At 45.5% G+C, this 21250-nt stretch overlaps 1 protein-coding gene and 1 long non-coding RNA gene across 11 annotated transcripts in view; both read right to left on the bottom strand.

Moving 5' to 3' along the window:
* Nucleotides 1-10455: 10455 nt before the first annotated feature.
* Nucleotides 10456-12316, bottom strand: LOC144336320 (uncharacterized). Its single transcript, XR_013407967.1, has 2 exons — nucleotides 11927-12316; nucleotides 10456-11471 (listed from the first exon to the last, which is right to left on the bottom strand). It is a non-coding gene; the product is annotated as an uncharacterized LOC144336320 (long non-coding RNA).
* Nucleotides 12317-13488: 1172 nt separating this feature from the next.
* Nucleotides 13489-21250, bottom strand: part of RUBCNL (rubicon like autophagy enhancer) — a 44272-nt gene continuing 36510 nt past the window's right edge. For 5 of the 10 annotated variants that reach the window (XM_077974332.1, XM_015121046.3, XM_077974331.1 and 2 more), the window contains 6 exons: nucleotides 20651-20889; nucleotides 19813-19874; nucleotides 15982-16135; nucleotides 15277-15367; nucleotides 14781-14862; nucleotides 13489-14033 (listed from right to left, as the gene is read on the bottom strand). In XM_077974332.1, the coding sequence (XP_077830458.1) occupies nucleotides 13961-14033; nucleotides 14781-14862; nucleotides 15277-15367; nucleotides 15982-16135; nucleotides 19813-19874; nucleotides 20651-20889 (701 nt within the window). In that variant the 3' untranslated portion in view covers nucleotides 13489-13960. The remainder of the gene's footprint in view (nucleotides 14034-14780; nucleotides 14863-15276; nucleotides 15368-15981; nucleotides 16136-19812; nucleotides 19875-20650; nucleotides 20890-21250) is intronic. The other 5 variants (XM_077974334.1, XM_028837182.2, XM_077974333.1 and 2 more) reach the window with 1 other exon arrangement.

Genomic DNA, 21250 nt, shown 5'->3' on the forward strand with positions numbered 1-21250 from the left:
CGCCTTCTGAAAATAGAAAAATCAGTGTGGGTAGAACATAGCAATCCCACGGGGTTTGCAGAGCTTTCAGGTTGGTGGACACGTCAAGACACTGGGAGGGTGCTGCACCCAGAGAGAGTGTGGAAGCTCTGCGCCCTCCGCCATAGTCCGCCCTCTGCATCTCTTCCATTTGGCTGCTCCTGAGTTATATCTTTTATAATAAACGGGTAAATACAGGTACTTTTCTGAGCTCTGAGTCATCCTAGCAAATTATCGAACCTTAAAGAGGGGAGGCTTGTGAGAACCTCCAACTTTGTAGCCAAATTAGACAGCAATGTGAGTAGCCTGGGCACACAATACTTGGGTCCGGCATCTGAAGTGAGGACAGTCTTTGGGGGCTGAGTGATTAAATGTGTACAGTCCAACACTAACTCCGGGTAGTTAGTGCCAGAATTGAATTAAACTGTAGGACAACCAGTTGGTGTCCTGAGAGAAGGAGAATTGGTCATTGGTGTGGAAAACCCCCACATATTTGCTGTCAGGAGCATTGTGGGTAAAACATTCAGAGATACTCAAGATACCCTCAAAAACCTTAGGGTATCATAGGTGAGCCAGACTAATAATCAGTAAAAAAATGTGCAATAGTATAAATATATACAAGGTATAAAAATAATAAAGCAGAAAGAGTAACTGATACTGAGAGGAGTTGGAGAACAAGGCTAAGTTCACAGAGGATGGCAATGAAGGGTGAATAGGAGTTTTCCAGGTGAATAATGAGGAAAGACTTCCCCTTATGTTTTCTTCTTCATTTTAATGACACAGTCCTTCTGGGTTTATGCTTTCAAATACCAACAAAAATTCAGCAGAAGCACCTCTGCAGCTTTATGACTGTCTGCTAATTGTAGCAGCTAGAAACAGTGAAAAGGTGTCCAATGCAAACTCACTTCTATTCAAAAAAGATGTGTTTTGTCCCCACCAGACCAGACATGAGGTAAAACTGGAAGGGAGGCCCTCCGAGGTCAACACTGCCTGGGCCGGGACAAGGCAAGGGTGAAAATCATGGCTCTCTCTGCCATGGGCTTCCTCCTCCCCACTTCCTTCTTCACACTCTATCCACTCCCCCAGGCTGTGAACCGGAGCAGCAAGTGCGGCCTGGCCCTTCTCACTGGGAGTCAAACATGCTTAAGCCCCCAAAACCTAACCCAGACAGCAAAGAAAGCCTACGTAAATGAGGCTGTGTGTGTGTACTTGGATGCGCGTGTACTTGGATGTGCGTGCACTTGGATGTGCGTGTACTTGGATGTGCGTGCACACAGCTCTGTCACTAGGCATGTTACCCTGGTGGCTGTGGACTGGGACCAGGCTCCTGGAAAATTCCCTTTTTAAAACATCTGTCAGACTTCACAATTGAAAGCAAGAGTCATCTGCTCCAGTTGCTTTAAGCAGAACAGAGATTTGTAGAAAGGACATCAGGAGCTTCCAGAATAGCAAGGAAGGTTAAAGAACCATGCTTAGAAATAATCCGAAATGAGAAGCCTTCGGTCGCCAGAACCTCATGCACCATCACACCACGGCTGTGCCCCTGGAATGGGTGCTCCCCAGCCCCGCCTCCCTGTATCACAAGATCCTGATTTCAGAACTGCCAGGATGCATCCAATCCGTGGTACCTGGGTCGCCTGCCAGTGCCCTGGCTGAAAAAAAGGTCAGAGAAGGAAGAAGACTGGAAATTTTTGCATTTATGGCAGGATGTGGCCTTAGCTCCCAGCAAGAATCACCAGATTGAAATTTCCCAAAGGTAGGAAGGGAATTTAGATGCTAGGCAGGGGAAAATAATCATTTCCTTCACCCCCCAACAATATTGTAAAGTAAAAATATGAGAGAAAAATCTGCAGTTATGTTTGGAATCAAGACTAAGAGGAGAAAGAATTGAGGAATATTTTTTAAATAGCCACGATTTATGTAGGCACAAAACCATTTTATCCTCCCCGCAGCTATCTACTTCCTTTCTTGTTATTACACTACTATCTCATCATCTGCATATTTGACTTACCACAATTTAACCAAAAGCTTGCAGAAAAAAAAAAAAAGAGAGAGAGAGAAGGAAAAAGAAACAACAAAAGAGGAGGCTGTGCTGTGGAGAGAGGCAGACAGCCTGTGGTCCCCTTGGGGGCTCTTGGTCCCCATTGCATGTACAATGCCACCGTGAGTGTGAAAATAATATCTGAAGACAATTTTTTTTAATTCAAGAAATGCAAGTCAACTACTTTTTCTGTTGTTCAAGTGTTAAAACAGCAATGTATTCCAAAGTGAGGAACAGCCTTGCTTTGCTGGACTTATTAATTCTCCATGTTTATCTCCCATGTGGCTGCTGCTTCAGAGCTTTCTAGTAAGGAATTTTTAATCCAACTTCAGAACTTCAATCCCCCAGCACTGAGTGATGCTCCCAGGAAGGTAAGAGTCCAGTGTTCCTTCTTGTAACAGAGGTTTGTCAATACTAGCCTCAGAACAGCTTCCCTACCACAATTATATCTCCATCTTCCATGCCATCACCACAGTTAACTTTCTAAAGCCACAAACATAGTAGTCCCCTGTTAAAAGTGCTTCTGGGCAGGGTGCGGTAGCTCGCGCCTGTAATCCCAGCACTTTGGAAGGCTGAGGTGGGCAGATCATGAGGTCAGGAGATCGAGACCATCCTGGCTAACACGGTGAAACCCCGTCTCTACTAAAAATACAAAAAATTAGCCGGGCGTGGTGGCGGGTGCCTGTAGTCCCAGCTACTCGGGAGGCTGAGGCAGGAGAATGGCGTGAACCCGGGAGGTGGAGCTTGCAGTGAGCTGAGCTCGTGCCACTGCACTCCAGCCTGGGCGACAGAGCGAGACTCCATCTCAAAAAAAAAAAAAAAAGAGAAGGGCTTCTGAGACAGTGAAACATAGAGGTGAGGCATAGTACAACAGTTAAGAGTGTAAGCTTAACCATAATTATAAAATAAAAAGACTGTGAGCTTGAGTTTCCTGTAAAAATGGCAGCCTGAACATACGTTTACTTTTGCATACTGCTCAAGTCCCTCTAAAGCAACGGTAGAAAGACTGCTCAAAAGCAACAATCAAGGAATTATTTTAAAGACATAAACTTACAAGAACAGAAAGGATGAGAGAGGACACATCAGCAACAAAACTTGGGGAGCCAGAATGTCAATGGAGATTCCATAACTGACTGCAGCATCTTAACCCCACTTCCCTTTTCTGCCTTTTTTCCTCCTCTGTGGGGAACTGGAATTGGGCAGGTACTGAGATCCCACATGGACCCACATTGACCCAGATGGCTGCAGGGGCTAGAGGCAGGGGCCATCAGGGTCAGCCCTGCCCCACGCTTTGGCCATCTGGACACTACAGCAGAGACAACATGTCACAGCTTCAGGTTGGGGAGGAGAGGAGGTAGTTAATAGACGAAGTTAACCTAATTGGAATCAGGTTTGGTCAGAAAAAGGCAATAAATTCTGCCTGTGTTTGTGTTTGTGTTTGTAATGTGTATGTATATGGAGAGTGTTCCCTAGCATGCATCTTCGGGAGACTTCTCCAGGGGGTCCTAGGACTACTCTGCAAGGGAACAGGAGGGCCTGATGGCATTTGTGGTATGCAGCCTGACCCACTCTCCTGCCCCCATGGTGACGAAGATGGGCTTACTCGAGCATTTTTATAGGTCATGCTTTAGAACCAAGTGAGAGCCTGAGGAGGAGCTGGAATCAGAAGGCGATTCTGACTGTTTAAAACTGTCAACTTTGGAGGCTGCAAGGGTCTCTAAAGTATGCACTGGATCAGGTTCACACCTGTGCTTCCGGAGGAAGGCTGATGCTCAGTGATAGATTTTTAAACTGTCTTCAACTCAGAATTGCTGGATACATGAGATCACCCAAGAAGTAAAGATGCAGAAGGTGGGTGACGGAGACCTGAAAATTGTGGTCAGTCTTCCAGTACCGGGAGAGCTTTGTGCAGATGCACATATACCAGCATCCTCAGTCGGCCACGGCCACCAATAGCAGCTCCCTGGGTAAAATGACTCGCCAAGAGGGTGGCACGTGCTCTGGGACTGGTCAGGACATGGTCAGAATATCACGTTAGCTCACAGGTCACCGTGAATGGCCATAGTGCAGGAAAGGTGTCCACACAGCTTTCTATAGAGTTCAGGGTTGGAGAAACATAAATATCGCACAGGACATATATACAGTAAAAACGTACCCATATATGTAAAAACTTACTCGTATATCTCAAGTTCAGTTTAACTGGGTGCCTGAATTTTTATGTGCCAAATCTGACAACCCTACTAGGGTTGTACCACTCCCACACCATTTCTCTCATCCAAAGACAGGGCCCCAGGAAGCTCAGTCGAAATGTGGCCAATCTGGACTCTGACAGTGAAAGACGGTTGGCAGGGAGGTGACTCTGAGGAAATCCAATGGCAACTGACATGTGCTCTGAAGGTGGAAACCACCGGCATGAGGTTTTCATAAGCACTAGCACCAGAAGAGAGTAACTGTTCTAAGCTCCATCTCCGTGTGCTTTACATTATAGCACTTCCACTGCCATTATCTTGTTAGATGCACACAATCACCCTGCAAGGTAGGTGTTATGCGCCACTTTCCAGATACGGGAGCCAAGACGCAGAAATGAAACAACCTGTCCAAAGTCACTCCACTTGAATGTCTAAGCCACCCTTTCCGTGTAGCTTTCCTGACTGTTAACGGACCACTCTACATTCTCATGATGCCCGTGGGCCAAAACCATCACTCCTTCCTCCCCACGTCACTTAAGTGACTGAATGGGAAGGGTCCCTTAGGAAAGTTGATGTTATTTTTATGGAAGACTCAGAGGGTCAGACAAGTAGGAGGCAGGGATAATGATTCAGATGTGTGAATTATACCAGGGCTGAATCAAGAGGTTATAGACAAGTTATGATTTAGAGAGGAAAGGGGATGGACTAAGGGTAGGCAAGGGTGCTTGGAGGCCAGGAAAAAAAAAAACCACTGAATTTTATACACAAAGTGATAGACAAGGTGCTAAACACACTTTTCATAACTTACATCATTTAATCTGTACAACCACCTTGTGAGACAGATTATCAGCATTGTACAAATAGGAAACCTGAGTCTTAAGAAATTGGAGCAACTTTTCACAAATCACAGGACTAGAAGTGAAAGGATCCAAGTGCTTCTGGCTCTAAATTCTGGATCACTTAGACTCACTGTACTCCAAGGGAAAGTGGGGGAAGATTTTGGGGTATACTCAGGTGAAATCATGGAAAGGGCAAGAGGAATTTTTAAAGAGGTTCCTGGTGGAGGGAAGAGAGGAACAGCTCAGGAGGTGGTGCAGGTCAAGCCCGACAGGAAATCTGCTTGGGTAAAGAATTTGGCCTTTTTTTTTTTTTGAGATGGGGTCTCACTCTGTCATCCAGGCTGGAATGCAGTGGCGGCATCATGCTTCACTACAGCCTCAAACTCCTGGGCTCAATCAATCCTCCCACCTCAGCCTCCTGGGTAGCTGGGACCACTAGCACACACCATTGTGCCCAGCTAACTTTTTTTTTTTTTTTTAAGGGACAGGGTCTCGCTATGTTGCACAGGCTGGTCACAAACTCCTGGGCTCAAGTGATCCTCCTGCATAGGCCTCCCCAAAGTGCTAGGATTACAGGCATGAGCCAGCACCCAGTCAACTTAATTTTAAATCAAGTCTTCAGAGGGCTTAATCCAGGAGATAGATGATCTGATTTACGCTTTATAAACATTCTGGTGTTCTGTGGAGAATGGACTATAGAGGGGCAAGTGTGGAAAGAGGAGATAGGAGGCTTTTAATTAGGCTGAACCACACACGAAATTGCCATTTGGTAGCTCAACAATTATAAAAGAGCAGCAATGCTACGTAGTTCAACCTAACAGAAGAAGTTCAGGAGAGAGATGGTGGCTTGGACTGTAATAATGTCAGTGGCTGTGGTGAGCCATCAACTAAGACATGTTTTGTAGGTAGAACTGACAGAAGTTATTGATGGACTGGATCTGGGGAGTGAGGGAAAGGGAGAGGATGACTCCTAGGTGTTTTCTTAAGCGACTGGGTCTATGGTAGTGACATTTTCTGAGATGGAAAAGCCTGTAAAGAAATATTAATACAAACACAGCTATCAGTGGGCTGCTGAGTACATGCCTCTGGGCTGAAGCTACAAACTTAGAAGTCATTCAAAGCTATTTCACTAGGTAAGACCATCCCAAGAGAAGAAAAGAGATGGTAAAACTGAGCCCTGGAATCTCTGTCTTTATTTAGAGATGGACAGAGAAAGAAGAGGAAAACCCACAAAGGAGACCAAGAAAAGAGACCACTGTCTGCAGAGGAAGGAGACAAATCACAAATGTCACGATGTTTCCAGGGTTCCAAAGCTTCCAGGGGGAAGGTGAATGGTTGCATCCATCCATCTGGTCCATCTGACAGCTGGCCCTGTTCTTTTTTGTTCACAAGGTCTTTAGTAATTTACTAAGTAACCAGGAAAACCAGGAGCTTTGGGTACCAGGCAGCAACTCCATCATCAGACTCTATGAAGATGAAGTTTCAGGTGGTCCCCAACAGCTAATCTGATTTCTCCATTGTGGGTGTGGACAGCAGAAATGTAACCATCACTCTTAAAAATAGTATAGTACTGATCAGATTTATCATCCATAATTTGTCATTAGTATCATCTGATTTATCATTTATTTAAAATGATATCTAGTCTATAGGGTAACATTTACAAAGAAAATTCTTGAAAATTATTCTAATCCCACTATACAGAGATAATCACCACTACAATATGATAAAATTCATTATAGTCTAGCTTTTTAGCTATATTTTATTATAAAATATTCTTCTCTTTTGTTAAGAAGAATGCAAGCAACTGTGGTAGAGAGGTAGATGAAGACAATACAGTGACTACTGCATTTAGATATTGTTAGTGACCTTGACAGTTTGGGGAGAATGGTTGAGAGGGAAATGCTATTGTTGTAGGTAAAGGAAGAAAGAGGTGTGGAAGCGATGGCAAACATTAAAAACTGTTCTTTCAAAAATGTTGCTGTGAAAAAGTTCATAGAGGTAGGACTGGAAAGGAATGTGACGTTAAAGAATTTTTTTCTCTCTGCATATTCCTTTATTTTTTAATATAAGGAATACTAGATAATATGGATAACTCAGAGGAATAGAATAGTTTTTGATGTCTGCATGAGCATTATGGACTGAATATTTATATCTCCTCAAAAGTCATGTGTTGAAGACCTAACCCCCAATTGTGACAGTATTAGGAGGTGGGGTCTTCAGGTGGCGATTAGTTCATGATGGTGGGACCCTCATAAAGGGAATTAATGCCCTTATAAAAAGAGACCCCAGGAAGTTCTCTTTTTTTGGGGGGGGCAGGGGGCCGGGAACCAAGTCTCGCTCTGTTGCCAGGCTGAAATGCAGTGGCGTGATTTTGGCTCACTGCAACCTCTGACTCCCCAGTTCGATTTTTCTGCCTCAGCCTCCCGAGTAGCTGGGACTACAGGCACACACCACCATGCCTAGCTAATTTTTTGTAGTTTTAGTAGACATAGGGTTTCACCATGTAGGCCAGCATGGTCTCGATCTCCTGACCTCGTGATCCGCCTGCCTCGGCCTCCCAAAGTGCTGGGATTACAAGCGTGAGCCACCACGTCCGGCCTGCTCCCTCTCCTTTCTACCATGTAAGGTTACAGTGAGATGGTGCCATCTATGAACCAGGACGTGGTCCCTCAATAGACATCACATCTGCTGTTGTCTTGATCTTGGACTTCCTAGCTTCCAGGACTGTGAGCAGTAAATTTCTGTTGTTTATTATCCACCTAGTGTGAGGTATTTTATTGTAGCAGCCCAAACAGACTAGGACAGTGACAAGCCTGTTCCCTCAGTACTCATCCCCTGGACAACAGGCATCAGGACATCTTATATTAGCCAGAGTAGGTTAGGTCACACTGCAGGAGCCAGCCCCACAGAATCTCAGGAACTGAACACCATAAAGGTTTACTCTTGCTTGTGCGAAGTCCAATGCAGGAGCCACACTCCTGAGTAGTTCTATTTCAAACAATCACAGGGAGCTGGGTAGGACCCTCAGGAACGTGGACCTTCGGGGGCTGCAGGAGCAAAGGGAGAATCAAGTCTCTCTCATAGTCTCCAAGAGACTTTCAAGGGCAGATAGAAAGGATCAAAGGTTGCCAAAAGTTCTGAGAGCTGTTCCCAGTGGAATAATGAGGTAAATGCAGATATCAGAGTTTAAGGCGAAGGGAGCGTGTGTGTGCATGTGCAGTACCCTGAAGGATGAGCAAGATCGGGAGGGAGATGGAAAGGGGAGGAGCCCACCACTCCCATCTGCAGAGCCTATGCAAGAGTACACATACAGGCCCACGTGCCATGTATCCAAGTATTTAAAATCTGAAATATGTTTTATCCTCCTGCCATGGTGAATATTCCTTCATCAGGACCCGAGAAAGCAGGTTTGAGTTTTGAAATCTTTGACTCCTCAGTGCTCTGCTCTGGAGCATGGTGGCTCAGGTATAGCTAGCATCGGGCCAACCCCTGCCCCTGTCTCTTCCCACTTTGGCTCTGTCCCACAAACAGCTGCCTCTTGGTCTTAGCAGCGCAGTTCACTTTCCGGAGGCTGGACCAGGGGAAAGACCTGAGCAGCCCTAAAAGTGGATTTGAGATGACAGGGCAGGGGATTCTGTCTGGGGCTCCAGGTACATGATCTAACAGGAGGGCTGGGGGCTTTGAGTGCCCTTGCCCTTTGTCTCCTCACCAGTGGGGATGTACGTAGCCCGAGGAAGGCCAGAGCAGGGCCTCTTTCTCAGGATGAAGGGGCAGTCCTGATCCCAGGCAAGGGATGCAAGAACAAGACCATGGAGGCAGGAACATGGCAAGACAAAAAAAGAGGGGGCAGCTCTGGGGAGACAGAAGGCTGGAAGCACAGGTAAAGGCCACAAAATGTGCAAGGAAGGGCTGGGCGCACTGGCTCATGCCGGTAATCCAAGCACTTTGGGAGGCCGAGGCGGGCAGATCACTCGAGGTCAGGAGATTGAGACCAGCCTGGCCAACATGGCGAAACTCCATCTCTACCAAAAACAGAAAAAAATTAGCTGGGCGTGGTGCCACATGCCTGTGGTCCCAGCTACTAGGGAAGCTGAGGCTGGAAAATCGTTTGAACTGGGTGGCAGAGGTTGCAGTGAGCCAAGATCACGCCAACTGCACTCCAGCCAGAGAGACAGAGCGAGACCCTGTCTCAAAAAAAAAAAAAAAAAAAGTGCAAGGAAAAATACACAATTTGCTTAACCTATGTGGTTAAGCTCTTCAATCCTTAGTCCTCTTGGCTTGGAGAGCTGCCCAGACGTGCAAGGATGCAGAGGTTCTCATTTTCTCATGTTTGCGCTGAAGCTTCCCAATTGTGCCTACAGCCTGCTACCTCAGCATTACTCATAAAAGTATTGTTTTAGTTTCTAGTGAAGTGAAAAAGGGGAACTACAGTTTTCCTTCCCATACCAGTTGAGAAATTATTTAAAGACAGAGATCCTTAAATGCTTGTTTTAAGGAAGCACGCTTGTAAAGGAGGTTGACAAATGACACACTTAGCTCAGGAAGGCTTCCTGCAGGTGGCGTTTGACAGTGGCTAAGCCAGCCATGCAGGCTCAGACCTGGGAGCAGAAACTCAGTGTCAAACCCCTTCCCAACATGTCTACCATGCTCCTTCCAGCAGTTTGAATTCTGAAGTCTCAGACAAATGACCACACTCTGGGTGGTTTAAAACAACAGAGCCAAGTGCAGTGGCTCAGGCCTGTAATCCCAGCACTTTCAGAAGCCGGGCCAGGCAGATCACCTGAGGTCAGGAGTTTGAGACCAGCCTGGCCAACATGGTGAAAACCCGTCTCTACTAAAAATACAAAAATTATTCAGGTGTGGTGGCGTGCGCCTGCAATTCCAGCTACCCAGGAGGCTGAGACAGGAGAATCACTTGAACCCAGGTGGCGAAGGTTGCAGTGAGCCGAGATCGTACCACTGCACTCCAGACTGGGTGACAGAGCAAGACTCCACCTCAAAAAAAAAAAAAAAAAAAAACCAGGAATTTATTCTCTCATAATTCTCAGTGCCAGAAGTTTGAAATCCAGGGGTCAGCCACGTTGGTTTTTTTTTTTTTTTTTTTTAAAGGCTCTGAGGAAGAATCTGCCCCCTGCCTATCTCCGGCTTCTGGTGGCCACCAGCAATCCTTGGTGCTCCTTGGCTTGTAGATGCATCACCCCAACCTCTGCTTTTGTTCTTCCCTCCATCTTCTCTCTTCTCTCAATTTCCCTTTTCTTATAAGGACACCAGTCACTAGATCCAAACTCATCCTAATGCACTATGTCCTCATCCTAACTTAACCACATCTGCAAAGACCCTCATCCCAACAGGACACAGCACAGACATCTGGAGTTAGGCCTTTAACGTATTCTTTCACAGGACACAATTCAACCCACAGCAGTAGCTATTGTTCTAATCCTTGTATTACAGAGTATAAACTGAGACCCAGGGAGTAACTGACCCTGAGATACAGAAAAGAAGGGGTATGACTCAGTTTGTAATCTGTCTAGACCTCATTATTACCATTTGCCCTTGCTTATACCAGGCCTTTTCGTGGGTGCTTCATTTTCATTTCTAATCCTCATCTCAACTGCAGAGAGTCATATCCCTCATTTTACAAACAGAGGCTTAGATAGTTTAAATGGCTTCTCCGGTGTCTGAGTCTATTTGTGTTGCCGTAAAGGAACACCTGAGGCTGGGTGATTTATAAAGAAAAGAGGTTAATTTGGCTCATGGTTCTGCAGGCTGTACAAGCATGGCACCCATATCTGCTTCTGGTGAGGATTTGTGGCTGAGGGGAAGAGGAGCCTGCGTGTGCAGAGACTGTAAGGAAAGAGAGGAGGCAAAGAGAGGGCAGGGAGGCGCCAGGCTCTTTATAACAACCAACTCTCACGGGAACTAAGAGTGAGAACTCACTCATTACCACAAAGACACCACCAAGCTATTCATGAGGGATCTGCCCGCACACGACCCAAACACCTCTTATTAGACCCACCTTCAACACTGGGGACCAAATTTCAGCGTGAGGTTTGCAGGAGTCAAACAAACCAAACTAGAGCACCCAGAGTCACCATAGGTAGGTAGAAAGTGGCATATTTGGGATCTAATCTGAAGCTGTGGCCAAGAATTCTCACCCAGGTCAACACACCAGACGTCTTTGGGATGGCTCGCCCCTCCGCATCCTATAGCCTCTGCCTCGAGATGGTGTAACTTCCTCTCTGCAGCTGAGAATCATGACTGTAAATGACACACTGCTGGAATTGCCCATGTGAAGAGTGTAGAGGCAGGAAATGAATCGCTGACCTTCACAGCACTGCAGCTGATGCCTCACAGCGGGGAATGGTCTGACCAGGCATTTGTCTTCTTTCCGGCAGCCAAGGAAGAATGGAACAGAAAACCCTCACGATCAGGAAGACCCATTAAACAGCTATCTATGCCATGACTCATCACTTCCCTACGGGGTGCTCCATGTGGGCTGAAGATCACTTCCATAACAGGTGTCGCCCTGGGAAGAAGCCTCTGGTACCACATTGGAGAGGAACAAAGTCTCAGACAAATCCCACATTGCAGTGATTTAAATGACCTCATTCTTCCTCAAAATAAAAAATCAAAAGCATCACTTCCTAGCGACTGCTGTGCACTCTTCCTTAATACCAAAGATACGTAACACACACAGGCTCATCGTGCCTTACAAACACACAAACCCCGAGCACAGAGCCCTTCAAGCAAGGCTCGGGCCACAGCGACTGTCTTACATCAACACTGAGGTGAGAAAAGCTCCGCCCAATGCCAGTTCCGCAGGTTCGAGCAACACGTACCAGTTAAGGTTGTTTTTACTCCTTTGTCTCGAAAAGACGCCACAAAAGAAGCAGGGGCTAAGCATGGGCTTTGGAGGCAGGTGGACTTGAATGCCAACCCCAGCTCCATCATGCACTTCCTGTGGGAACGTAGGCAAGTTATTTCTCTTCTCTAGGCCTCAGTTTCCATGCCTGTAAATGGAGATACAGACATTTACCTCAGAAAGGAATGTGAACATACCACTCCTCTTACCCTTGATTCCTAACAGGGAATATGAGCAATGGGCAAGAATGAAACATTGTTTGAAATCTGGTTTTATTTATTCTATGTGCCTACCTTCTTTTTTTTTTTTTTTTTTTTTTTGAGACGGAGTCTTTGCTCTGTCGCCCAGGCTGCTGGAGTGCAGTGGCGCGATCTCGGCTCTCTGCAAGCTCCGCCTCCCAGGTTCCCGCCATTCTCCCGCCTCAGCCTCCGGGGTAGCTGGGACTACAGGCGCCCGCCACCACGCCCGACTAATTTTTTTGTATTTTTAGTAGAGACGGGATTTCACCGTGTTAGCCAGGATGGTCTTGATCTCCTGACCTTGTGATCCGCCTGTCTCGGCCTCCCAAAGTGCTGGGATTACAGGCTTGAGCCACCGTGCCCGGCCGTGCCTACCTTCTATAATAGTTAAAAAAAAGATCTGGCTTAAATGATGAATGTGAGCACAGTTCTGGCAGAGGCATCACGGATGAGAAAACACTGACAGAATGAGAAGACTGAATGAAAAGAGACTGACAGAAGTCATTCATTTCTTTCACGTGCTCAGTACTATCCCATTGAATAACACACACACATACACACGGCTGGATGGAGTTAGGGGACAATCTGTGATGCTTTATTGCCTGCCTGTGCTGTCTGAGAAAATCAAGGTAGGTTTAGTCAGGGCATGCGAATCCCAGGGAATATAACATCCAAGCCCTAGGCTGAAAACCGTTCAGTCTAAAGATATACCATGAAGGGACCCAGCCTCAAGGCCCCTTTTTCAAGTAGGAGAAAGTATATAGAAAGTAGAAAGAAGAAAAAAGAATAGGCTCACATGTTTCAGGAAAACATATAAGAACTACTAGGAAAAAGAAATTCATAAAGGTTTTGTGATTCATTTAACCTTATTAGTCAATGTCTATGATTTTAATGTTATTACTAGAATTACACTGTTCATTATTTCCCCCAATTTGTTTAAATCTGCAAATACCGTATGTTCAGTTTTACATCTATAAAGCAAGATCCTCAAGGGCAGGGATGGAGTTCTACTCCTGCGTCCCTTGACATTACAGCGTGTGGAACAGAGACGACAAATACAGGTTTGATTTGTGCCACCTGAAAGAATGCCATCTAGAGGCAGCTGCTTCAAACTGCACTTCAACTGGATCTACACGCCCTGCTAAGCAACTCAAACTCATCATGAAATAAAGCTGCAGAAGAAATGTGTACTCTCTATTCAAACTCTGGAGTAAATAAAATGTGTATGATTGACACAATCACAAAATGGCATTTAAGTGGAAGTCTGTTTCTTGAAGAAATAAAAGCCAGGACAAACAGATTTGGGGTCATATTCTTGTTCACTGAAAGAACCAAGCAGTTTCATCAAACAAGCATTAGAGGGAGAGAAATTGAGTAATTCATCTTGTCAGTTACCATTCACATATGTACACACACACACACACACACACACACACTGGCTCAACATCAGTTAAACATCACTATTCAAATACAAAAGTATAAAAAAAACCTCTTTAAAAAACCAATAGCAGCCAAAACAGAACATTTGTAAACAAAACCACTATCAACCCTGTGCTTAATCACAGACTCTGCAATCTTTTGAAACATTAAGTATATGCAATAAAGAGAATATAGACCATCTTTTTCCTTAATATACAATACCAGATATCTAAAACAATGTCACCAATAATGGACACAAATCGATGTTATCATAAGGCAGGTTGAACAGTCTTTTTCACAATACTCAGGGGCATCATGTTGCTGCAGAGGCCACACTTTCCAGAAGTTTTCTCCTAGCTGTGATCCTCACACACCGGGGGCACTCGGAGGACTGGAAGCACTGTTTGTGAAAGCAAGCCCTGCACGCTGCAAGCAAGGAAGACAGCTGTTAGCAAACAGCCTATCTTGTTTTCTCACATTTCTGCAGACATTCATCTCCATCCTAGGGAGGGAGGGGGTCTGAATCCAGAACCCAGAGTCTCTAAAAAGAAACCAGCCAGGCTGAAACTCACATTTCAGCAGGTCACGTTTCAGCAGACCTGTTGGACTCTTCCAACCGGTCATGAACAGGAGACTCAGAGAGCCTGACATAATGGACGCCGCAGTGCCCTCTGGATCTGCCCAAGCACCGAGGCAGGCGTTTCCCCAATTGCCAAGACAGCTGGTGGCTGATAACTGTTGGCAAGCCACATTGTTTCTCTAGAAATGGCCCTACATCGAGAAAGCTGCTTTGTCTAAGCTCATGCCCCGTGCCTGGCACCAGCCTGCATTCAGTGACTGATCACTATGTAGTGAGAAGGCTGGCCCCAATTTGTCCCCAGTTTGGAACAATGCTGAAAGGCCACCAAACTCCAGAGCTGTCCGTGAGATGAGCTGAGGGCTCCACTGCAACCTCACCACTGTTCAACTTCTCCCTCTCCCAGTCTTGCTGCCTGCACGCCGCCACAGGTATTAAGTTGAGGAACATGAAACTTTTTCTGGCAAATCTCTGCCCCAGAGTCTCCTTGCTGGGGAGCCAGTCCTGCAACACTGCCTAAAGGGTTGGGGAGACAACACTGGAGTGGCCTGAGAGGAGGATGTGCCCCTATCAAGGGTGAAGGTAGAGTGCATTACCAGGATCTCTCCCATGAAACAGAGTTTACAGAACACGGGATTCTCTCGGGCACTAATACCGTAGAAGGGTCGGCAACCTTTTCTGTAAAGAGCCAGATAGCAAATGTTTTAGACCTTGTGGGTCACGTGGTCTCTACAATAGCTACTCAGCTCTGCCTCTGTGGTGCAAAAGCAGTCAGAGACGTCACCACTGGGCATGACTGATCCAATTACAAGACAGAGAGGTGGGCATAGGCAACAAAGGGAACATTTCCTCTATCCAAACCTTTATCCTTTATCCCTGCCCCACCCAAATACTCCTCCTTCTGTGCCCAAAACTTCATTATCTCCAATCCAACACACAAGCACACACCAGCATGACTGTACTTTAAATAACTGTGCTTGAATTATTAAGCTATTATTCAGCTTAAGTTAATTTTGTGCTTAAGTTACTAAACTTAGTTTAGTTAATTAGTTAAGCTATTATTAAGTTTATGCTATTAAGTTATTAAGATACCTGAACATCTTCTACATGTTGCTGTCTGAAATGGGAAGATGACAGTCGTATTCTGGCAAAATTCACAAATAAAGCCCTTTCCTTGACACAGCTGTAAAAGAAGACATCAAAAAGTTACAACCTTCTCTTGATGGAGAAGCTGAGTTTTCACTATTACAGAACTTTATAAACATTAGTGTTTGAATGTCTATGATGCCAGCCTCTAGAAAGAAAAGGATGTTGTGTTTTGCAGCAACGAATGGATCAGAATCAAAAAAAAAAAGAAAAAAACACACGTTCATCCAATTCCACATCAAAGCAGTTTTAAAGTACCAGGGTAAGGGCCTAATTGTAAACATGCACTCTGCGATGATCTAATTTCATTTCTCATTGCTGCCCTACAGTTCTTCAATCCTTGGAGACACAGAGCTTCCCGTTCCATTGAATCCTGGTTCCACATGACTGTATTTGGTGCTTCAGGGCAGAGTGGGCCCTGAGCAGAACTGGGCACCTAGATGAAGTCCCTTGGTCCAGGCTTGCATCCCGGCTCTGCCACTTACCAGCAGGGCGATCTCAGCTGCTACTTCACGGCTCTGACCTCAGTTTTCTCATCTCTAACTAGGTCACTGGCACTTCCCTCAGGGTTTGTGAGAGTGAAATGAAGGGCGGAACAGCCAGCACATGCCCTGTGCGTCGGGAACGCATCTGCCCCGGGTGCACCCTCACCTCGCAGCCGGCCACGTGTGCAAGGGAAGCTTTCAGAATGTCCTTGAGTAAGGGTGCCAGCAGCCCTTTCTTGATCCTGACCAGGTCCTCAAGGGAGAACAGGTGGAGCTCATCAGTCAAGTGTCCCGGCACCTGCTCAAACTCCTTTAATGCACTGCCAGAGAGGAAACAAAGAGGAATTCAGAAACCCACCCACACAGAGACTGGGGAAGAATGAGGCCAGTTGTTTTCTCTTGGCACTCACGCTTAATTTTTTTTAACTCAATTTAAAAAACAAATAGCTCCAAGAACAACAGTGAGCCATGCTCGCCAGCATTCTACATTTTGCAAGTTTGCTTGGAAGCCAGGAAGTTAAAATTCCATGAAAGCTGATTTCAAGAAGCTGACTAAGCAGAGACACACATCTCTTACAGCCTGCCCAGGCACACATGGAGCAAAAGAAAACTGAGCATTAGTTTGTTAAGTCTTAAAGAAGGTGTACCTAGTACCCTTTGATTACCAAGTAATCAAAATTCCCACCTTATTTCTTCCAGCTACATTTCAAGTCTATCAGCCTTATGGTCTATCGGCTCAGCTGGGAGAATTCTCACTCACCCGGCAAGCCTGACTTCCAATGCACGAGTCAGGCACTGAGCTTAAGGCTCACGCAGCCAACGGCCAGTGGTCATGGTCCCTAGAGCATTCAAAACTTAATCTTCTCCAAAGCCAGCAGGTGTCGACCTGAATTCTCTAAATGGCTAGCAGAAGCACTATTCCCTGCACTTCCAAAACAGCCACGGCCTACACTGGACTTGGCATGCTACAATGCCAAATTCTCTTCAAGTCTCCACCCAGCCTGCGGTGCCCACTCCTGCGGCATCCTCTGCCTGGAGAATCCCCAATCCCTCTTCTTTGCTCCACCTTACTCTTAAGCTCAGCCTTTTTCTCCTGGAATCCTTGCTTGCTCTCTACCCCACCTCACTCCTGAGCTAAATGCTGCCTCTGTTTGTATCCTCACGGTGCGCTGACACATGTCTAGCACTCAGTCCAGCAATGATTGGTTTGTGCTGACCATCCCCCTGGACTTAACACAGATCTACCAATTTTTTTTATCTGAAGTCCAGAATGGATATTCAATAATTTTTGCACAAGGTAGGAAGTATAGGTATTGTTACATGTTGTGGATGAAAGAACTGAGGCCCTGAGACCAATGCCATGCCAAGGCCATGAAGCAAAGGCTCAAAACTAAATGACTATAGAACACATGCTCCTGGCCGGGCGCGGTGGCTCAAGCCTGTAATTCCAGCAGTTTGGGAGGCTGAGACGGGCGGATCACAAGGTCAGGAGATCGAGACCATCCTGGCTAACACGGTGAAACCCCATCTCTATTAAAAAATACAAAAAAAAAAAACTAGCTGGGCGAGGTGGCAGGCGCCTGTAGTCCCAGCTACTCGGGAGGCTGAGGCAGGAGAATGGCGTGAACTCGGGAGGCGGAGCTTGCAGTGAGCTGAGATCCGGCCACTGCACTCCAGCCTGGGCAACAGAGCGAGACTCCGTCTCAAAAAAAAAAAAAAAGAATACATGCTCCTTCCCCCCAAATTTAATTAAAAAGCAATACATTATCATTAAAGATTAGAGACTGAAAAAACACTTTTAAGCTAAACCATTTATTTAAAAACTCTATGATTTCACCAACTACAATAAATAATCTTAACTCCCTTGAGTAACCTATGCTTTTTCCACTTAAAAATCTCTCTCTGAATGAATTCATGCCTAAATCTTTACTGGTTGCATAGTATTCTATTCTATGGACATGGTATTAATGTAGGTACTACCCCATTATGAACGCCAGTAGATTTTTAAAATAATTTCAACTATTATTTTAGATGTGGGGGTATGTGTGCAGGTTTGTTACATAGGCATACTGCATGACACTGAGGTTTGGAGTACCAATGATCCCATCATCCAGGGAGAGAGCATAATACCTCTTAATAGACTTTTAATACCTTTTCTTATTTAAAAACAAAACTAGTAGTTTCAGCACTTTGGGAGGCTGAGGCAGACAGTTCACCTGAGGTTGGGAGTTTAAGACCAGCCTGCCCAACATGGTGAAATCCTGTCTCTACTGAAAATACAAAAATTAGCCAGGTGTGATGGCACATGTCCGTAATCCCACCTACTTGGCAGGCTGAGGCACAAGAATGGCTTGAACCTGGGAGGCAGAGGTTGCAGTGAGCCAAGATTGTGCCAGTGCACGCTAGACTGGGCGACAGAGCGAGACTGTCTAAAAAAAACAAAAACAAACAAACAAAAAAACTATACTTTAAATCTCTGCCTATATCCATCAGTATGTCCTTAGGATAAACTTCTAAAAGTAGAATTTCTGAAGACCATGGTCCCACTTGGTTAGACACGCCTCCCTATAAGGGGTTTTAAAAGGCCTCTGGTATACTCATGGTCATATCCACCCTTATTCACAATAGCCGAGGAGAAGCAACCCTAGTTTCCATGGATGAATAGATGGATTAAAAAAATGTATATACATACAATGAAATATTACTCAACCTTAAGAAGGAGGGAAATTCTGACACGTTACAACATGAATGAACCTTGAGGACGTTATGCTAAGTCAAACAAACCAGTCACAAAAAGACACATACTGTAAGATTCCACTTATATAAGGCATGTGAGTGGGTAAAATCATGGAGACAGAAATTAGAATAGTGGCTGCCAGGAGTTAGGCTAGGAGGAAGAGGGAATTGGGGAGTTGTTAAAAATGAGTTTTAGTTTTGCAAGATGAAAAAGAGTTTGGGGGCTGGATGGTGGTGATGATTGCATAAGGATGTTAATACTTTAAAGCCACCAAAGTATATGCTAAAAATGGTTAAGATGGTAAATTTTATATGTATTTACCACAATTTAATGATGACAATAATAATAATAAAAAGGTCACTGGCTAGAGTTGTTTCATCCTCCAGCTAAACCATTCTTAATGAGTTAAATTCTCCATTATATGGTTAGGCTGTGTCCCCACCCAAATCTCATTTTGAATTATAGCTCCCATTAATTCCCATGTGTCATGGAAGGAGCCCGGTGGGAGGTAACTGAATCATGAGGCACGTCTTTCCTGTGTTGTTCTCATGGTAGTGAATAAGTCTCACGATATCTGATTTTTCTTTTTTTTGTTTTGAGACGGAGTCTCGTTCTGTCTCTAGGCTGGAGTTCAGTGGTGCGATCTCGACTCACTGCAACCTCTGCCTCCCAGGTTCAAGCGATTTCTCCCACCTCAGTCTCCCGAGTAGCTGGGACTACAGGGGCATGGCACCACGCCTAGCTAATTTTTGTAATTTTAGTAGAGACGGGGTTTCACCATGTTGGCCAGGATGGTCTTGATCTCTTGACCCCGTGATCCACCCACCTCGGCCTCCCAAAGTGCTGGGATTACAGGTATGAGCCACCGTGCCCGACCTATCTGATGGCTTCATAACAGAGAGTTCCCCTGCAAATGCTCTCTCTTTGCCTGCCACCATGTAAGACGTGCTTTTGCTCCTCATTCACCTTCCACCATGATTGTGAGGCCTCCCCAGCTATGTGGAACTGTGAGTCAATTAATCCTCCTTCCTTTATAAATTACCCAGTCTCTGGTATGTCTTTATTAGCTACTTGAGAACAGACTAATGCTTTCCACCATTGGCTTAGTAATTCAAAGAGACGGCTGATTTCCCAAGGAAAGACATGAGGTCATCACTGTGCTAAGAAGCCCTGTGTAATGGGGGAGCCAGATGCAGGAGGCACTAATAGGATTAGCAGATGAATGGAGGGAAAGCAGCCTGTCCCAGCTGAGAATAGTACCTGTCGGCAAACCTACAGGTCTTCAATAGCTTCTTGATATGGAAGAGCTGTTCCTGAATTTCCTAATGGGAGAAATCAAACACAAGGAAAGTTAAATGTAATAAATGACACAGGAAAAGTGCTAGTCAAATTTAAATATTTCTAACCTTGAAATGCTGCATTTGTATAAAACAAACCTTGAAAGCAAACAGCCTATACAGCAAGGCTTCATAACCGAGTCCACTGATCCACAGATTGTGTCCTGGATGGATCCAGGTTTTGTGGAACCTGAAACTTACAGAACTTTGGGGTCTTCTTCAAGAAAAACATAATACTAAGTATAAGATTCAGTGTGGGGTCCTGGAAAGAGCCTGTGCAGGAGAGGGGTTTCAAAGTGTAAGCTTCACTTTTTTTTTTTTTTTTTTTTTTTGAGACAGGGTCTTGCTCTGTCACCCAGGCTGGAGTGCAGTAGTGCAATCTCAGCTCACTGCAACCTCTGCCTCCTGGGTTCAAGTGATTCTCCTGCCTCAGCCTCCCTGAGTAGCTGGGATTACAGGCATGTGCTACTATACCCGACTAATTTTTTTTTGTTTGTTTTTTTTGTATTTCTAGTAGAGATGGGATTTCGCCATGTTGGCCAGGCTGGCCTCGAACTCCTGACCTCAGGCAATCCGCCCACTTTGGCCTCTCAAAGTGCCAGGATTACGGGCATGAGCCACCACACCCAGCCGCTTCACTCGCTTTATGATCCATTTGCCTCTTAGAGCATGTATCTGTGGGTTCCCTAAGCTAGTGTGATGTGCATTTCCTGCCACAGGACACTTCCAATGAGAGGGATGGGGTTGGGCCTGCGGCTCACCTTCATTCTGCCCAGCTCCTTGGCTTTCGCATACAGGCTTTGGCCAATGCTCAGCAAATTGAAAATGGGCTGGTTCCATATGCTGTCCAGCAGCCGTTTGGAGAAATTGCTGACGTAGTACTTCTTGAAGTCCCACATCATCAGGATTCGGGCAGGGATGCAGGACTCTGCATATGAGTGGCAGCAGTCACAGAAATACTTCCCTAGGTATTCGCAGTACCGAAGCCGCTTCACAAACTCTGCCAAGCATACCAGAGGGTGAGTGCTGCACCTGGTGCTGAAAACCTATCCTGGTCTACCCCCGACTTCCAATTCCTATGCAAGATGCAAAGACTCTGATGACGTGTTTCATGATGATAAAGCCATACTCAACCTCACGACAGCTGGGAAGGCTCTGGCAGAGACTCGGGGAATCAAATCACGGCCATTCATGAGCTCTGCTCTTGTGGAACAGATGTCGGAAAAACAAAACCTTCCCAAAATACTCCTGGATTTGGAAGATGGAAATTGCAAACTGTAGTGTAGCAAAAGGAACATTCATTTTAGGATCTGGAAATCTGGGTGGGAGTCCAGACTCCTCTCATGAGCAGGAAGACTGAA

Source organism: Macaca mulatta, chromosome 17 (genome assembly GCF_049350105.2).
Source record: "Macaca mulatta isolate MMU2019108-1 chromosome 17, T2T-MMU8v2.0, whole genome shotgun sequence".
Taxonomy (NCBI): Eukaryota; Metazoa; Chordata; class Mammalia; order Primates; family Cercopithecidae; genus Macaca; species Macaca mulatta.